At 34.4% G+C, this 20,025-nt stretch overlaps 1 protein-coding gene and 1 pseudogene across 1 annotated transcript; both read left to right on the forward strand.

Annotated features, from left to right (window-relative positions):
* Window positions 1–3,635: 3,635 nt before the first annotated feature.
* LOC126728369 (uncharacterized mitochondrial protein AtMg00810-like) lies at window positions 3,636–4,085 on the forward strand. The gene is made up of 2 exons (XM_050434206.1): window positions 3,636–3,858; window positions 3,970–4,085. Exons 1-2 carry the CDS (start codon window positions 3,636–3,638, stop codon window positions 4,083–4,085), a joined length of 339 nt encoding a protein of 112 aa, XP_050290163.1.
* A 3,679-nt stretch (window positions 4,086–7,764) lies between these two features.
* On the forward strand, window positions 7,765–19,654 carry LOC126728370 (probable LRR receptor-like serine/threonine-protein kinase At1g07650; annotated as a pseudogene).
* The last annotated feature ends 371 nt before the right edge of the window (window positions 19,655–20,025 follow it).

Genomic DNA, 20,025 nt, shown 5'->3' on the forward strand with positions numbered 1-20,025 from the left:
GATCAGTGAAAAAAAAAATGAAATGATTATTTTTTAAGAAAAAAAAAAACATAAAATGATTTTAAAAAAACACTAAAGTTTTTTTTTTTTCTCTCCTTTCACTTTCTTTCTTGCTAACCAAAGAAATTGATAAGCCGCTACAGAACTTATTGAATTGCTAGAAAGTACCACTGCTTCATTGTTTCTTGTTTACGTGTAGTAATACAATGTTAGAAAGTATATTGTCCTGGACAAAATTTGACTACAAACTTGGTTGAAGTTTTAATCTTCAAACTATTCTAAAAAATTGACATGTGTACTTGGTTGGAGCTTTAAACTTCAAGAGTTTCAAATCTAAAAGATCAAAATGACTGTTATATATATATATATATATATACACACACACACACACACTAGCCTCTGAGCACGCCCTCACACACGTGTTCAAAAGCTCTTTTATTTTTTTGGGTAAAGATTAATAATTTGTATCTATTATAATTTAGAAATATATATATTTTTTTTTATTTTCAAACAAATAAAAAGGATAAACTTTAGAGATAAGCAGTAACTGTAATTTCTTTTTTGAACCTGAAGGAAAAAAAAAATCATAAATTTTAGGAATTCACTTTTTGAATTCAAAATGAAATTTGTTATTTAACATTTATGACCCTATTTCTAAATGAAGTTACCTTTCATTAATGAGGATATTTTTGAACCACATAAAAATCCAATTAAAAGAGGAGAATCCTCTATTTTATATATATGAGGACCAAATTGAAAATATACCCTAAATATTAGGATAAAAAAATATTTTTGCATTTTCAGGTTTTACTTGAAAATTAATTATAGTCCTGGTGATTGTAGCATTCTTAATACTATTTTGTATTTTGTTCAATGTTGTTTCCATTTTGGGACACATATGCAATAGAATTAGCAGTAACAACTTCATTGGAATAATGCCCGACTTTTTTCAAAGTTGGAAATAGCTTCAGAGATTGTATGTGCTTTCCCTTTCATTTTTTGTTTTTGTTTATTTTTATTTATTATTTAAATCTCTTTAAAGTATAGCTTTCAAGTGTGATCTAAATCCATTTGAATTATGCTGTTAATAGAGAGATCCAAGCTATATATTGGTTTTGAGGGGTAAATTCCTTCTAGCATTTCTATCCTGAGTAATTTAACATAGCTATGAGATCTGCCATTTAAGTTAATGTACAGTTCTTGAAAAAAGAGTCAGCAGTTCATGAACTGCATAATCTCTAGGATACGTTCATGTTATGTGATTTTTAAATTAGTGTTTTTTTTTTTTTTTTTTTTTTTTTTTTTTTTTTTTTTCTCTTTTTTAAGTTTTGCTGAAGAACTAACACTAATTGATGGTGCAACTCTATGTAGAGGGTTCAAAATTTCCAAACTTATGAAGAAATTCCTTATAGTGACAATTTCCTTGTTGAAGCAAAGATTAAGAGTCTAAGAACAGAATTGAGTGTTACAATTGTTAGTGTATAGCTTAGACTAGTTTAGCCCATTGGGCTTAGCCCAATATACTGTACTTGTAATTTACTCATTTTACTTGTACTGCACACATACCTAGCTTATATAAGACTCTCTATTGTACATTATTACATACACATCAATACACAGACTATTCAGTCTTTCTCTTTCACTCTACATTGTTAACATGGTATCAGAGCAGTGTCATGAGGACTCGAAGTGAACTAGCTTAGACTAGTTTAGCCCATTGGGCTTAGCCCAATATACTGTACTTGTAATTTACTCCTTTTACTTGTACTGCACACATACCTAGCCTATATAAGGCTCTCTATTGTACATTATTATATACACATCAATACACAGACTATTCAGTCTTTCTCTTTCACTCTACATTGTTAACATGGTATCAGAGCAGTGTCATAAGGACTCGAAGTGAAACCCTGCTGAGCAACAACTGAGCTAAACTTTTCAAACCAAACTCGAGGAGCCTGCTTGAGCCATAAAGAGCACGGCGAAAGCGGCAAACTTGACTGCTTGAGTGTGGATAGCCAGGGGGTGGTTGCATGTACACTTCTTCATGGAGGTCGCCATTGAGGAAAGCATTCTTCACATCCATTTGATAAAGAGGCCAACGGCGAACAGCAGCCACAGCAATGAGACATCTGACAGATGTAAGGCAAGCAACAGGAGCAAATGTTTCCTCACAGTCAATACCATACTCCTGAGTAAAGCCCTTGGCAACTAGGCGAGCCTTGTATCGTTCAACAGATCCATCAGCCTTAGTCTTGATCTTGTAAACCCACTTACAACCTATTACAGACTGACCAAGAGGCAAATCAACCATATCCCAAGTGTGATTCTTATGAAGGGCATCTAGTTCTTCGTTCATAACTTGCAGCCAAAGAGGGTCAGTATGGGCCTCACGATAGGTGTGAGGTTCATAGAGGGTGACAAGAGTAAAAGAGCAGTGATAATCAGTGAGATAAGGGGGAGGAATTCTTACTCGAGTGGAACGACGAAGTTCTGGACCAACAGGAGACTTAGGAGGGGGTGGTGCCACAGGATCCAAGACAGGCGAGTCATATGCCGGAGACAGAACCGGAGATGAGTCGTTTGGAGAGGCAGTCGATGTTGAAGAATCCTCCACAAGTTCAGGATAGAGAGGGAGGAAAAGATCAGTAAAAATGGGAGACTCTGAGGAAGAAGATGCAAGAAACTGCTAAAGACTCGTGAAAGGACGATGTTCCCAAAACTCAACATGACAGGAGACATGAAGGCAACGAGAAATGGGATCATAGCAGCGAAACCCCTTTTGAGACACACCATAACCAAGGAAACAACAGAGATGAGTATGAGGCTGGAGCTTTGTTCGTTCATGAGGAGGAAGAGAGACAAAGCAAGCATAATCAAAAACCCGAAGAGAGGAGTAGTAAGGAGTTTGACCATAGAGAAGCTCAAATGGTGATTTGTTGTGTGTAGTTGGTGAAGGAATACGATTAATGGTGTACACAACAGTGAGTGTGGCCTTACCCCAAAAGTGCTCAGGAAGAGAGGCAAAAATGAGAAGGGTGCGGACAACATCAAGAATGTGACGATGTTTTCGTTCTGCACGACCATTTTGTTGAGAGGTGTAACGACAAGACCGTTGAGGAAGAGTACCATGACTGTCTGAAAAGGATAAGAAAGATTTATCATTATATTCTTGGGCATTATCCGATCGAAAGACTTTGACAGTGCGATTGAACTTTGTTTCAATCATTTTATGAAATGTTTGGTAAATAGACACAAGTTCAGACCTATGGTGAAGTAGATAAATCCAAATATATCGAGAAAAATCATCCACAAATATGACAAAATATTTAGATCCCCCCTCAATGGGAACAGGTGCAGGACCCCAAATATCAGAATGTATAAGATCAAAAGGGGCCGAAGAAAATGAGTCACTTTTATTAAAGGGAAATTTTGTTTGTTTGCCAAAATGACAAGAAGTACAATCAAAATTTTGAAATTGAACTAAACCTAAATGACCTTGAGAAGCTAACAACTGAAGACGAGATAAGGATGGATGACCAAGAAGAGCATGCCATAGATCAGGTGAGGAGGTGGCAGCGGTAGCAGCTGTAGAAACAACTTGTGAAGGAATCTTCAAGTCATGAACCTCAAACATGCGACCAACTGAGCTAAACCTCACACCTTTGGATGGTGAACCTATATCCGATGCTACTCGCTATCGTCAGTTGGTTGGCAGTTTGATCTATCTCACTGTTACTCGTCTGAATATTTCACATGCCGTGGGTATGGTTAGTAAGTTCATGGGTGCACCTCGTTCTGTCCACTATGTTGCAGTTCTTCGGATTCTTCGATATGTCAAAGGCACACTTTATCATGGTCTACATTACTCCTCTTGATCTTCTCTCGAGATTCATGCTTATTCAGATGTTGACTGGGCAGGTGATCCAACTAATCGATGCTCTATCACAGATTTCTGTTTCCTGCTAGGTACTTCTCTTGTCTCGTGGCGCAGCAAGAAGCAGGATGTGGTTTCCCGTTCCAGTACTAAGGCTGAGTATCGTGCCCTTGCCAACACCACTTGCGAGCTTGTTTGGCTTCGCTGACTCTTGGCTGACATGGATGCTCCACAACCCACTGTCACTCCTCTTTATTGTGACAATCGTAGTGCTATTTACATTGCTCATAATGATGTCTTCCACGAACACACCAAGCATATTGAGATCGACTACCACATCACTCGCCAGCATCTCAAGAAAGGAAATCTCAAGTTGTTCTCCATCTCTTCTGCTGACCAGCCTGCTGATATCTTTACTAAGACTCACCCGCTTGGTTGTCTTCGAGATCTTATATCCAAACTCCAGTTGGCTTCCTCCTTGCCACCTCGAGTTTGAGGGGGGATGTTAGTGTATAGCTTAAACTAGTTTAGCTCATTGGGCTTAGCCCAATATACTGTACTTGTAATTTACTCATTTTACTTGTACTGCACACATACCTAACCTATATAAGGCTCTCTATTGTACATTATTATATACACATCAATACACAAACTATTCAGTCTTTCTCTTTCACTCTACATTGTTAACAACAATATCAATAGAAGTAACAGAGAAATGTGTGAGAGAAGAAAGAAAGAGTGAGAAAGAGAGAGAAAATTTTGAGAGGAAAAACTTCTGGAATTAAAACTGATTTCTTGCTTAACAATATAACTAAGCCTTGCTCACTATTTATAGTACAAAAATCTGTGGTCATAACAGAATAATTAGTTGTTCCAAACTATACGGATTGAGTCCATGATTTTAAGGAAGAGAAGTTGATCTTGTAACTGTCTTTCGCGCCAACCAGAACTGACACTTGAACCAAGCAATGCGACGTCGTTTCAAGACCTTCAACACATAACCAACTGTTAATCCAAACGATGCATTTTGTCCAAAACCATTAAATGAAACGGTGTGTTCCACTCATTTGTAACGGATAGATTAGATTTGCTAGTTTTGATCTTCCTTCTTCTTCTTTGAATTAGAACCAGATTTCAACACAAAACCATCTTCAACAACTTAAGTAGCATGAAAAGCGTGAAAAGATTGTGAGTCATTATTTTGTTGTAAATTGCTATGGATTGGAATGCTAACAAAATTTTCAGCAGTTTTGCTAACAAGAAGTTTATTTACATTGCAGGATGTTGAAGGGCTATAATATCTCTGGACAGTGGTGGCTCCAGAAAATTTTTCTAGGGTGGTCATGGAAAAACTTAAATTAAACAAAATCTAATAAAAAAGATAAACTCATATATTGACAACAACCAAAAAAAAAAAAAAAAAAAAAACCCAAATACATTAAGTTTTATAATTTCCTTCTACGAATATTTTTATTTTGAAATTGTTGCATGATAATCTCATTATCAATGCTGCAAGCTACATCTTTTTCAAAATTTTAGCTAAATAAAATTTTTATTGGATTTTGTGTGTGTGTGTGTGTAAGGGCTCAATATATTGTTAAGAGGAACAAAGTTTGAGGACAAAATTTGACTACAAACTTAGTTGTAACCTAAGATTATAACTTTCACTAAACAAATTAACATGACTACATATTTTGAAAATCCAACCATTGAGTTGTATGTTCTTTATTCTTAAAACACATATCAATCAAATATTATTTATTATTTGATTCATAAACTTATTCTTTGTGTAAATTTTAGACTACAAAAACTCGAAATTTAAACATTTGATTGATGACATAAGCTATTGATCTTTTATCTTCTTGAAGTTTAGCAAGCATGGAGGATATAAGAAGAAAAAAATGCAATCCAATTGTGGATTTATCAAAATTTATATCCAGTAAAAAAAATATTGAGTGGAGTTGTAGTCTTATTCTACAACCAAGTTAATTTGTTGCTAAACTTTGTCCAAAGTTTTATTACATAGGGCTTAAAAAAATTTAGAATGGTCACACATTTTTCTAAGAGTAAAATAATTATAAAATTTTTAAATTTTATATATAATAATAATTTTTTTAAAATTTTATTTTTCCAGGTCAAGGTGGTCCTGTAACCACCCTAGCTCTAACGTGGAGCCGCTAGTGTCTCTGGACTGATTCCTACATATATATATATATATATTAGACATGACACAACTTTTAACTTTGTAGTGCTCCTGTTTTTATTATTTTATTATTTTTTTATATATCGTTTTTTCCCTTAATTTTTTCCTTCTTTAACTGGAAAATGAGTGTATTGTAGCCTCTTGATGATTGGACAAACACATTGGCAGCTCCACATGTAGTTCAGGGTGGTCACAAGACCACCCTGACCTGGCAAAATAAATAATTATTGTATATAAATTTTAAAAATTTATAATTTTATTATCCTTAAAAAATATTTGTGACCACCCTAAAACTTTTTAGGCCCAACATAATTAGTTTTTGGACAAAATTTGGCAACAAATTTGATTGTAGACTAAAACTATAACTTTACTCAATATTTTTTTATTGGATGTGAATTATGAAAAATTCACCATTGGATTATATTTTCTTCTTATATCCTCCATACTTGCAAAATTTCAAGAATATCCAAAATCAATAGTTATGTCATCAATCAAATCTTTAAATTTTGAGTTTTTGTAGTCTATAATTACATGAAAATTTAAGTTTATAGATCAAATAATAAATAACATCCGATTGACATAAAATTTGACATGTGTCTTAAGAACATAAAAAACATACAATTCAACGGTTAAATTTTCAAAATATATAACCACATTAATTTGTTTAGTGAGAGTTGTAGTCTTAGGCTTCAAATAAGTTTGTAACCAAACTTTATCTTTAAATTTTGGCCCCTTTAACAATATACTAGGTCCTTAGAAACAAAAAGAAAAATCCCTATAAATTTTTTATCTAACTAAATTTTTGAAAGAGATATAATTGCAACACTAATAATGAAATCATCATGCAAAAATTTTAAAATAAGAAAATTGTCAAACTGTACATGTGTGTGTGTTTTGGTCAACATATGAAGTTCTCTTTCTACTAAATTTTGGTCAATAATGACCACCCTGAAAAATATTCCTAGAGTTGCCATTGGACAAACAACGGTCAATCATAAATGAAACCAAAATGAGAAATCCAACAAATCATACATCAATAACAATGGTTAATTAATATATACATGGTTACTTACACCTATTTTGTGTTGGCTTTAATTCCATCCCAAATTTGATTGTAATTTTGTTTAATTTTATGTAGGCGAAAAACACATTTTGGTCCCTACATTTTCAGCCGATTCCCGTTTTAGTCCCTAAATTTTTGTTTTACCGCTTTTAGTCCCTCTCCTGAAAAACGGTTCCATTTTGGTCCCTACCGTTACATCATAAACGGATATTACTGATGTGGCAAACGGCATGCACTGTTGGCCTGACGTGGCCATTAAAATAATAATAAAAAATGTCACATCAGCATTTAAATTAAAAAAATTAATTTATTAATTTTAACTAAATAAAAAAAATTAAAAACAGAATTAAAAACTAAAAATCATATGAATTGAGATCTAAGTGTGTCTTGAACAAGAACACCAAGAACACAAACTCAAATCCAAGAACACAAACCCAGAAATTTAAAAAACAAACAAAAAAAAAAAGCCTGTCTCCGTTTTAGAGAGAGAGAGCGAGAGACGCAAACTAGTTATAAAAAGATAAGATTTTTCATTTAGATAGAGAGAGAGAGAGAGAGAGTTAGAGAGATATGAGAACAAGGAGAGGGCTTTGTTACCCTAGAGTTGTTGAAGATAAGAACATGAGAGTTGTGAAGCGAAGGAGAGATTTCGCCGCCGAACAAGTTAGTTACCGGAAAAGAAGCCGGAATTCTTCTGATATCGCTGGAAAGCGTGACTTGTTCAATTCCTTGCCGGACGATCTCGTCATTTCCATTCTCTACAAACTCAGCTCCTTCGCCACTTGCCACTCCGATTTCGCCAATGTTCTCCTCACGTATGTTCCACTTCTTTCCTTCTGAAAAATAAATTCAGACCATTTCACCGGAGTTTCAATCGGAACTGTGGTCTGAATTTCATTTCCGAAATGTGAAAAAACAATAAAGACTATTTTTTTTTAACGTAGTAAAATACCTGATATTGATGTGTGCGTGGGTTTGGATCGGTGGGTTTCTCAGTGGGTTTCTAGGTTGATCTGGGCATGACTGAAACTGGGTGTGTGCTGTGATGTGTGCGTGGGTTTGGATCGGCGGAGATCGGAGTGGGTTTGAACTAATGCTTTGATGGTTTTTTTTTTTTTTTTTTTTTTTTTTTTTAATTTCTGGGTTTGTGTTCTTGGATTTGAGCTTGTGTGCTGTGATGTGTGCGTAGGTTTGGATCGGCGAAGATCTGGGTTTGAACTAATGCTTTGATGGTTTTTTTTTTTTTTTTTTTTTAAATTTCTGGGTTTGTGTTCTTGGATTTGAGCTTGTGTGCTATGATGTGTGTGTAGGTTTGGATCAGCGGAGATCTGGGTTTGAACTAATGCTTTGATGGTTTTTTTTTTTTTTTTTTAATTTCTGGGTTTGTGTTCTTGGATTTGAGTTTGTGTTCTTAGTATTCTTGTTCAAGACACACTTAGATCTCAATTCATATAATTTTTAGTTTTTAATTATGTTTTTAATTTTTTTTATTTAGTTAAAATTAATAAATTAATTTTTTTAATTTAAATGCTGATGTGGCATTTTTTATTATTATTTTAATGGCCACGTCAGGCCAACAGTACATGCCGTTTGCCACATCAGCAATAACCGTTTATGATGTAACGGTAGGGACCAAAATGGAACCGTTTTTCAGGAGAGGGACTAAAAGCGATAAAAAAAAAATTTAGGGACTAAAACGGGAATCGGTTGAAAATGTAGGGACCAAAATGTGTTTTTCGCCTTTTATGTACCCTGTATTTTATGTGGGATTTCATTGTATGGGTTGTGTGTGAGAGAGAGTGTGAAGACTCAAGACAGCATTGAAGATCAAAGGAGTTTTCACTGATAACTCGCGAGAAGACTTCCCGCAAAGTGAAGTCATGTGCATAGCACATGATAGAAATGCGAACAGTCATGACAGCTAGTTTTCGCAAGTATTTCGTGGGTAAGGCATTCCCGTGAGATACCCGTGAAACATTCTGTTTTGCTATTTTGGCATATCAGCTCCACTATGTCTTCACCCACACTATATATACCATCATTACCCACATATTGAGAGGAGTGCTTTTCGTAGAGAAAACACTAGCCATAACCCTTGAGAGTTAGAGATTGTCATACCCACAATTCTCTACACAATCTTTTGTGATTTTCCTTAACTCCTACCTCTCTGTTAGAGATATATATTAGACATATTAGCCCAATGTAATAGGCCTAAGCGCAGTCCTGCTTGTACTAGTAGTCTAGGGTTTAGTCGCCTATATATACTCATATTAGAGTTTATTGTAACACAGGTTATTGTACTACACTCTTACACAATAAAAATGTAGCTCTTAAGGGATTTCTCCATGGATGTAGGCCGTCAAGGCTGAACCACGTAACCCTCGTGTTCTCGATGTTCCTATCCTATGCTTCCTCTTCCGTATCCACTCTAGCATACACAACATGGTATAACACATCGTGTTGCTAATAATATTAATAATTATATTTAACATGGTATCAGAGCCAAATTTCGTTCTTGGCATCAAACAAACATCTCTAGCAAGCAAAGAAGATTCTCACGTGCACACCACCATCAGAAGTCACACATGCTTGTCTGCTAGATCTAGACTCCACGGCATCTCACAGCCACCATGGCTCACTGCTGCGTCCAAATCCTCAAGCCCAAGCAATCAGTGCCTCTCCCTATCAGATCTGTGCACATCAAGCCTTCGTCTAATGAAACCAACAAGACAGAAGTGCTCCACGGCATATCGTGAACAAAACGCAGGCACCCGACCTCCAACGGCAGCCACACGCGCCACCACGAGTGAACAATGGCTCCTAGAACTCTCACATGCGCTGCCGAAGGTTCTTGACTCCTAGCTTGGATCTCAGCCAAGACGGCCTTGTCGTCCCCCGATCTACTTAGCCTGAGAATCTAGTGGTCATACGAACTCACACGCTCCCACACACGCCGCCCGGGTATCTGTCTCGCCACCATGCACCGGTAATGCCTTCCACGCGTCGAAGAACTGCTGCTAATGTCATCGGATGATGTCATCGCTCCACGTCAGCATGCCACGCATGCCCTAGTCCACGTCATCAAACACGTCATTTAGCCACTTCAGCAATGTCGCCTCGACAGCATCACGTCACCTAGCTGACCGTTGACTTGGCTGACCCAACCCGGACCACCCGAATCTGACCCATGAGCACTGACTGTTAACTTGACCAGGATCCGTTGACTTTGACTTTGACTTTTTACGTTGACCTTTAACCAAAAGTCAAAATTTCCGATAAGGTCTATCTTGCTCAGTTTTTCGCGTAGAGTCCAATTTCGACCTCCGTTTCTTCATTTGAAGCTCCAAAATTGGTCAATTGGCACATTATTCATTATGGTTTCTTCAAAGGCATTCTTCAAGGCATCTCCAAGTGATCTTCTCATGCTATCCAACCTCAAGTCTTCATCAAGCTTCCACCTTGAGTTTGAGGGAGAGTGTTAGAGATAAATATTAGACATATTAGCCCAATGTAATAAGCCTAAGCCCAGTCCTGCTTGTACTAGTAGTCTAGGGTTTAGTCGCCTATATCTACTCATGTTAGGGTTCATTGTAACATAGGTTATTGTACTACACTCTTACACAATAAAGATGTAGCCCTTAAGGGATTCCTCCGTGGATGTAGGCCGTCAAGGCTGAACCACGTAACCCTCGTGTTCTCGATGTTCCCATTCTATGCTTCCTCTTCCGCATCCACTCTAGCATACACAACATGGTATAATACATCGCGTTGCTAATAATAATAATATATTTATATTTTAACACTCTTCATATCCAAATCCTTGAGAGGTTGATAGCCCAAACACTTACTACACCCATTCTGAGAGTAAAGTGAGGTTTTGGTGCTGCTGGGAAGTATTGGAAGAAGCCATTTTTTTGGTAGATGCAATCAGGCTAAATTGCATGATTCAGAGAGCTAGAAAAGACAAGGCTTCGTCAAGTCAGTTGGTAGCAGGAGCTTGGAGGGCTTAAGTACATGGGGTAGATTAGCTTTGGAGGGTTTTTTGTTATCTGTCTACTTCAACTTATTCTCTAGTGGATCGATTTACCGCTTGGAGGGCGGCAGAGAGGTTTTTCACCGAGTTCTTTGGTTTCCACTTTGATAACACATTGCAGTGTTATCTTGTGTTTGCATCCTTCTTCCCTACTCTTTTAGCTTTCATTTTATTGTTGATATTTAATGAATATGGCTTAGAGTAGTTATTTTGTTTGTTCACTCACATTTACTCTATTCCGCACTTAGTTTAAGTTAGAGTAAAATCAAGTGAGCCGTAAGTTTTAATTTGGGGGTCTAAATAACTTTTGTGTTTTCACACACATTTGAGCTTTCAATATATATAAAAGATAAAAGCAGAAATAAAATCCAAAAAAAAACCTAATAATCAAGATAAACCCTTAACCTAGAGAGTGTGTACGATGAGTGTATAAGGAGTGTGAGAGAAGAATTTCCATATATATTATAGATATGTACATATATGAAGGTTTTTTTTTTTTTTTTTTTTTTTTTTTTTGAATATAACTAGATTTTTTTTCCTAAAAAAAAAGATTTTGTTTTTAACAATTTGATAATTATAATAGAAGAGTGGGAAATTAAATTCTGGATGGGCTTCGTATGGAAAGCTAAAGAGGTTTCAGTTAAATTACAACGCTCTTAAAATATAATTACTAGATATTAATATATAGAAATTTATGGACTTAAACTTTGGGTCATACTTTACTTTCTAGAACTTAGAGCACATATATATTTCAATAAAAATTAGAATAGAAACTTGAGCTAAAATGGGTACTATTTGAGGGAGATGGTGGTATCAAAGCTCATAATTATCTCGATTGATTAATGAGTTTCTAAATCAATTAGTTGTTATAATATATTGTGTTCTTAATTTTAACTTGCATTCTTTTTAGTAGTAGACATTTTGTGTCATAACTTGTTCTATATTCAATTCAGATTTATAGTTATAAACCCCCTTTTGTTTTTCTTGCAGAGATCTCAGCTTCAATAGATTGGATGGAATTATTCCATACTTTGGTGGTCTAACACAATTGAAATACTTGTAATCTTCACAACAAAACCCTTAACCTAGTTCAATCTTCGCAACTAAATCGCATAACCATATATGTAGCAAAGTTTGGATTTTGGCCAACATATGGGTGAATCTGCAATTAACTTCACTCTATATACACCTCAAACTAGAACACTCTCCATTTCTTTTAGAATAGGTTAAAAGGTACACTATATTAGGGTAAAACACATAGCCATATTGTTTGGCATCCTAGAAAACATAACATGTTTTTTTCTTTATTGGTTAGTGCAATTATGAGCTTATGTACACTATGTGTCTGTTTGGCATCCTTTTAGTTTAGCCAAAATATTTGCTTAATTCAATTTCTTGTCCCATCTTTTACCAAATAAACTTTTTTTCTTTTTGGTAATAAGCTAACGTATTTTTTCCCACCGCTACTTTTTTTCAACTTATTTGGGATAACTAACATTCTTTATCTACTTCACTAATTAAGAACAGTTCGTGAGTGCCTGGATGAATCTCCATGTTCAAAAGGTAATCATATATGAATATATCTATTCAAATCAAATTATGATGAGGGATATGCTTCAATTGTCTAGTCAGGCATTCCTCTTTTGTAATTTCCATCCAAAATAAAGAAAAGAGTTTAATTAAATATTTCATCTTGTACAAGACAAATAAATTAATTAATTAACAATAAAATGGAAATTTCATTGCTGTTCCATTATGTCTGCTTGTATTTGATTTGGTACTGCTTCTTTGTAGATTGGTATTCAGTGCATATAAATTTTGGTGGGAAAGCAACCACAATTGGAAACATTAAGTATATGAAGCAGATGTTGACCCAACTGGTGCAGCGAAATATGTTCATGTGAGGGAGAATTGGGGATTTAGTAGCTCTGGAAGATTTTGGGGTATTAACACTAGCGCAAATGACTATATAGCAAATAATGAATCCATACTCAGAATGAATGAGTCTGAACTATACACAAGTGCACGGCTTTCTCCTCTTTCAATCACATACTATGCCCGCTGCCTAGCAAACGGACCTTATAATTTGAAACTTCACTTTGCGGAGATAGTAATTAGAGACAATAGATCTTTTTCTATTGTTGCAAGGTGGATATTTGATATTTATGTTCAGGTATTCTATCAAATTTATTTTTATCTCTATATTACAGTAGAGGAGTTAAATGATTTAATTTGTTGCAAGAAAACTTGGTGTTGAAAAATTTTGATATTAAAAATTCTGCACAAGGGGTTGATAAAGAAGTTGTTGAGGAATTTGAAGCAAATGTAATGAACAAAATTTTGATGATTCGCTTTTATTGGGCTGGGAAAGGAACAACAGCTACCCCAAAGAGAGGAATATATGGTCCCCTCATATCAGCTATCTCTGTGGAAGCTGGTAATTGTATTGGAGATTGAGAATCTTGATGCTATCCAATTTCTTCCACACTTAGATTAGATTGATGAACTATGGAATCATAGGAATTTACATAACTAACTCCATATGTATCTGCATTTAGATAAAAGACTGAAGACCATTTTTAAGTGCATTTAGATGGTGACAACAAAAAACCTTTATCATCATCTTCATCATTTTATAACCATGCTATGCCAATTTGTCTTTGAGCCATTTGTTTCTATCCTGCTTTGGATTTTCTGTATGGTGCTAAATATATTTCAGAATGCAATCTTAAAATTATTGTCCTTAGTTATTTTTATTTTCTGTAGATTTCAGTCTCCCTGATGATGGCAAGATGAAGATATCCATTATGGTTTGAGCTGTAGTTGTGGTGCTACTCCTCATTTTTATGATTTTGAACATTTTTTGTTGGAAAGCCTGTTTGGGAGGGAGGAGATCACAGGAAATGGTAATCTATGCAAATTTTATGTGGATATTCGTAAGGGTAGTATTCATTATCTCCAAATGTAGCAGGAAGTTGGAACATTGTATAGAAAATGATTTTTTTTTCTTTATCTGTCCCTAGATGATCAGCATTCCAAATTACACCTTCAAAAGAAACTGCATGATTTCAGGGCTCATAGCACAGGAACTTTTATTTGGGATGATGCATGATGATTCGGGTCATTGAGTTCCAATTTTGATGATAAAGAGCCTATGGAATCATGGGGAAAAAAAATTTATCATTGCTTCTGTTTTTTTATTCCCATTCTATGATAAACGAATGGAATATTTCGCCTTTTCATCTAGTTTTTTTAATTCCCAATAAAGTATTTGTGATTGAGAAAGAAGCAAAAGACAAAATCTAAAAACTTGGGGGTTTTTTTGTACTCGTTCATATATTTTTTTTCTTTTTTCTTCCCCCTTATAGCTTGTGTGTTCAACTACAATATTGTGCCTTCCAAAGGCATTTAATTTTCTTCTCCTCTTTAAGAGTCATCTAACTAGTCAATACGTATGCATTTTTAATTGGCAAAAAATTGGTCTTGTTATACTATAAGATGCAATCTGACATCTTAGCCTGATGCCTTTGACAAAGTTAAAAGGATTAGATTTACAAACCAGTTTTTTTACATATAGACAAATAAAAGCTGCCACTAATAACTTCAATGCTGACAACAAGATTGGGGAAGGTGGTTTTGGATCAATTTACAAGGTATTCGATAGCTCTTTTTCTGTTCTAGAATGAATTTATTTTTCCATCCTTTCTTTTTATTCTCCTTATTGATCCCTAGCATTAGGGGAGAGAGCAAAGATGAAATAAATAGCTAAAGAATGCATTTTTTTTTCCTATTCTTGATGTAGGGTATTCTATTTGATGGTAATGTAATTGCAGTTAAGCAACTTTCATCAAAATCAAAGCAAGGAGGCCGTGAATTTGTGAATGAAATAGGCATAATATCTGGTTTACAACATCCTAATCTTGTTAGATTGTATGGATGGTGTATTGAAGGAAAACAACTATTGTTGGTATATGAGTACATGGAAAATAATAGCCTTGCACATGCTTTGTTTGGTAAGCTAGTTTTTCATACCTTACCATGCTGGTTCATACATTTTATGTTGATAATAGAAGAATGAGGGCGAAACACTAATGGTTTCTAAACATCAATTTTAGGTCATGTGGATGGCCAATTAAAAATTGGATTGGCCTGCAAGGCAGAAAATAGGTGTTGGCATAACGAGAGGTCTAGGTTTCTTGCATGAGGAATCAACAATTAAAATTGTTCATAGAGACATTAAATCTACAAATGTGTTGCTTGACCAAGACCTCAACCCTAAGATCTCTGACTTTGGTTTAGCCAAGCTAGACAAAGAGGAGGACACCCACATTAGCACCAGAATTGCTTGAACAATGTGAGCTACCTTCCTTTATTTTGCCCCTTTTATACTTCCTTTTGCAGTTTATTTTTCCTCCTTTTCTATTTCATCGCATCTGCTGATCTTGATTATGAGGTATTGTGAATAGATTTTGATATCATAAGATTTGCTTTCCTAAAAGTATTCTTGAATATGGCAGCAATAAAATATTTGCTCTAAAACAAGAATAGAATGTTGGGAATATAAATGAATTTGCAAATCTATGAGAGGCGGAAAAAAGAAAGAAAAATATCAAACACAAAGGCAATTGCACACAAAAGAAATTATGTGATTCGACAATTTGTCTACTTCCACAGAATTGTAGTGATTTCACTATATTCAAGGAAGATATACAAGATGCTACAGTACAGTTTTTCTCTCTAAACAACATAACAAACCCTAATATGAAGAATGGTATTTATATCCCACATAATGGATTCACAATGGGCTAAAAACGGGTCAAAAGAATTTCCCAAGACAGAAAAACTCTCATTAAAATACGTTATCTCTCTAGTACTCAAGAAATGATTCACTTTGCCACTTAGAAAACATAATTGCTTCTAGTTCAATAAGACTAAACTCACTTATATGGCGGCCGTATTAATTACATTATTAAATGTGTAACAGTTGATTGGACAATTTGGTAGTTTGAAATGGATTGATGTTGACCTTGTTAGATTTAAAAGTTCATAAGATCATACTAGTGAATGTATGTCTTATAGAGGCTACATGGCACCAGAATATGCATTATGGGGCTATTTAACCTACAAAGCCGATATTTATAGTTTTGGAGTTGTTGCATTGGAAATTGTTGCAAGGAAGAACAACATGAAATATTGACCAAATGAGAACTTTGTATCCCTTCTAGATTGGGTAAGAAACTTCCTTCTCATTTTGTTTTGAAAGTTACAACTAAAAATTCTATATGAACATATGTTTTTTTTTTTTTTTTAGTAAACAGTATGTACCTAAGTAGCATCTTTGGAACTACTCCATTTGGCTATGTCAGTTTTATGTTTCACTTGGCTCAAGTTGGAAAATAAACATGTAGTCGAGATAGAGTTTGGCCAACTGTGCAGTTTTCTTTTTCTTGCATCTTCATGGTTCAAGTTGCATAAGTAATTTTTCACCATTGGAATCAAAATGATGTGTTAATGAAATCTTAACATTTTGTGGTTGAGTAACATTGTCCAATTCTCTTTATGAGAAGAACTTGGGTTCGAATCTTCCATCCTCCATTTTTTTTAAGCACAAAAAGAAAAAATCGCGTTAACTTTTTAAAAAATATTGAAAAAGGCTTTTATTGATTGTATTATATTTATAACTAGTCATTAACTCGTCCGATGCACAGAAAAATACTTAAAGAGATTTAAAAATACTTAAGTAGATTTAAAAATAGTAGTAATGTTTAAATGTTATCAAATTTATGAAAAAAAATATATATATTTATATATATATATATGGAGATAGTGTGACTATCATGTATTTATTGATATAAAACATAATATAATTAATATGAAATATAGTTGTTACCCCACTGTCACCGACCACAGCAATACAAAGAAAAGTATATAGGTTACAAATTCGAGAATACTATGTTTTCCAATAAAAACTGGTAGTAGAAATAGAAATAGCTATCATCAGAAGCTTATATAACACATTAACAACATATATAAATCCCATACATATTTGTTGGTTGGTAAGTGGAGGAAAAGAAATAACTTTTAGTCTTGTGTTTGATACTTATTTGGAATTTAATTGTATTGACATTTATTAATTTATTTTCCTGTTTTGTTTATGAGAAAAAAGTTGAAAAATAGAATATTTTTGGGGTATTTTATATTTTATTGTTTTTGAAGAAAAGAATCCTTAAAATTATAAAAGAAAGCAATTTAAGGACTTCAAGCTTGACCAGCTATAGACTACATGTTACGGCAAGGACAGAGCATATATATCAATGTTATGAATACCGTTTTGGTTTGTCTAGTGAAACGGAATATTTCGGTACCGGCCAATTTTGGTGTATCGTTTCAGGGTGTTTCAGAGTTCCTAAAAAAATAACATATATATAATTTCATATCCTATTACTTTTTTATTAAAAAAAACATAAAATTTATATAAAAATTGTTGTTTTAAAACTAATCTTACGAATTCACTTAAACTACTGTTACTTTAATTAAAATACTAATTAATTTTTTTAGTGCAACAAAGGCAAATTCAAAAATAAGGCTAGACCATGGCTTCATAATTTGGCTAAAGCACACTGCCCAAGCCAACTCTTTTTACAACATTTTATTATTTTTTATTATACTATTTTCCTCACAAGCCATATTTCACTTTCTTCTTTTTTTCTTTTTCTTTTTTTCTCTTGTTTTTTCCCATCCACACACGTCTTCCCCCTTTTGAATTTCATCACATCTTTATGTACACATTAGCTGACACACAATCTTAACTTTTCACTTTCTTTTTATTTTTTTACTTACAATAACTTATCTCAGTTTCCTCTCAAGTCTTTAGTTTCTCCTTTATTCTACTCTCTCTCTCTCTCTCTTACTAAAGAAGATCCAAATTTGTTAAGCATGACTACGTGATCCACAGTAGGGATCTACTACCTTTTTGAAACTCGATTTCCACAAAATCAAGTTTCAAAAAGGTGGTAAATTGCTAAATATTTCACAAATAGTGGTAAATCCATGCATATTTTTCCAAACAATAGTATATGGCCATTTTGGCCGATTAAAAAAACTCTTCTATTAATTTACTAACTATTTGTTTTCATCATTTAAATTGGTATTCTATTGTTTGCTTACGTTTTTTTTTTTTTTTTTTTTATATGAATTACCTTTTTTTCTTTACACCTTTTCCCTTCCTAATTCTCTCTTCTTTTCACTTCCGGCCATCGTTTTACCACAAAAAGGAAATTTGATGGAATGTGTAGATCCAGAGTTGGGTTTAGAGTTCAATAAGGAAGAGGTACTTAAAATGATTAAAGTAGCTTTATCATGCACTAATCCATCACCAGTGCTTAGGCCAACTATGACTTCTGATAGTTTTTAGACCCCTTAAAAACACAATTGGATTAACCTAGGTAATTAGCCAAGTTGTTACTTAGTCCAAATTCCAAATATAGGTTATCACAATCAAACAATCATATCATGCAAAGCAGCGGAAAGATAAATAACACAATGATATGATCACCCAGGAAACCAAACCAGTAAAAACCTAGGAAGGATTTAACCTAGCTATCCTCAAGGTAAACTTGAATCCACTATGAAAGAATCAAAGTTTTACAATAGGACTTAGACTGCTAACATCCTATTGCTACCCACCAGTAGAAACTTACTGACACAACCACGTGCAAGCTCCGAGATCACGGACTCCTTCTTTCTTGGATTCTCCAGCAAGTACAAGCACACCTGCTTGTGTTTCTTTAAGCTTCTATGGCAGCAACTGAATGATCATCAAGTTCTTGAACGAATCTCCTTCTTGATAATCCTAAGCTTGTGTAAAGGAAACCTCCTCACAGATCTCACAAGAGATTTACACAAACCGCAATATGAACAACACTAAAATGTGGCTAGGGTTTGCCTTATATACCTAGGGTAAAAACATAAAACCCTAAACGTTTTAAATAAACTAGGGCTGAGTTGGAATTCTGCAAAAAACGCATTCTACCCAAATTTCGATTGATCGAGCCTAAGCTTCGATCGATCGAACCAGGCCAAATTGCACTTTTAATTCTGCAAAAACTTAAATCCAACTTTACATAAAAGAACCAACTTTGAGCAAGTCTAAACACGACTAAACATCTTGTTTTGATCATGGTTTGCCAACAATACACATTAGAGTTCTAAATACATAAGATCCTAAGTCTTTAGAACCTAACAACTTCTGTTGTGAGCATACTTGATGGCAAAATAGTTGTTGATGAATTGGCTTGGGATCCAAGTATTTATGGTCATGAATGGAGTTTTGGAGCCTTTAGAGACCAATTTGGTCAAAACCCACGACCAAGCTCAATGGAAACTCATAGCCTAATTCAGTTATCAAATGCAACATGGAATAGCTCTTCTTCTACATCAGCCCAGGATCTCTATTCCAATAATCTTGACTCTAGGTAATATATATATATATATATATATATATATATAAGCAACTAAGCCTCCACCTTATGTGACAAGCACTGTGCAAGTCTAATGATAAGAAACTATGAGCTTTGTGGATTTACTTCCAAGATAATATTTTGAATGGAAAAATATTTTATTTAAGATGAAGCTAAAGGTATTTTCTAAAATTGTTCCCTCTTGATGATTGAAAACTTTACATTAGACAACATAGTCTAAAACTGCTTACAATTAGGTTCACTTGGTTGAGGATCTTAAAGAGTAAGAGTATAGAAAATGGAGAAGAGATGAAAAAGTGGGAAATAAAAGAAATGTTAGTTTTTGTCTCATGGTGTTTGGTTAAGAGTAGAAAAATGGAGAGATGAAAA

This window comes from Quercus robur, chromosome 5, assembly GCF_932294415.1.
Source record: "Quercus robur chromosome 5, dhQueRobu3.1, whole genome shotgun sequence".
In the NCBI taxonomy this organism is placed as follows: domain Eukaryota; kingdom Viridiplantae; phylum Streptophyta; class Magnoliopsida; order Fagales; family Fagaceae; genus Quercus; species Quercus robur.

Bases quoted from the DNA above. Each gene is read 5' to 3' on its own strand.
- LOC126728369 (XM_050434206.1), top strand. From the start codon at position 3,636: ATGCGACCAACTGAGCTAAACCTCACACCTTTGGATGGTGAACCTATA. The intron at 3,859-3,969 runs GTCTACATTACT...GTTTCCTGCTAG, and splicing joins CAAAGGCACACTTTATCATG to GTACTTCTCTTGTCTCGTGG.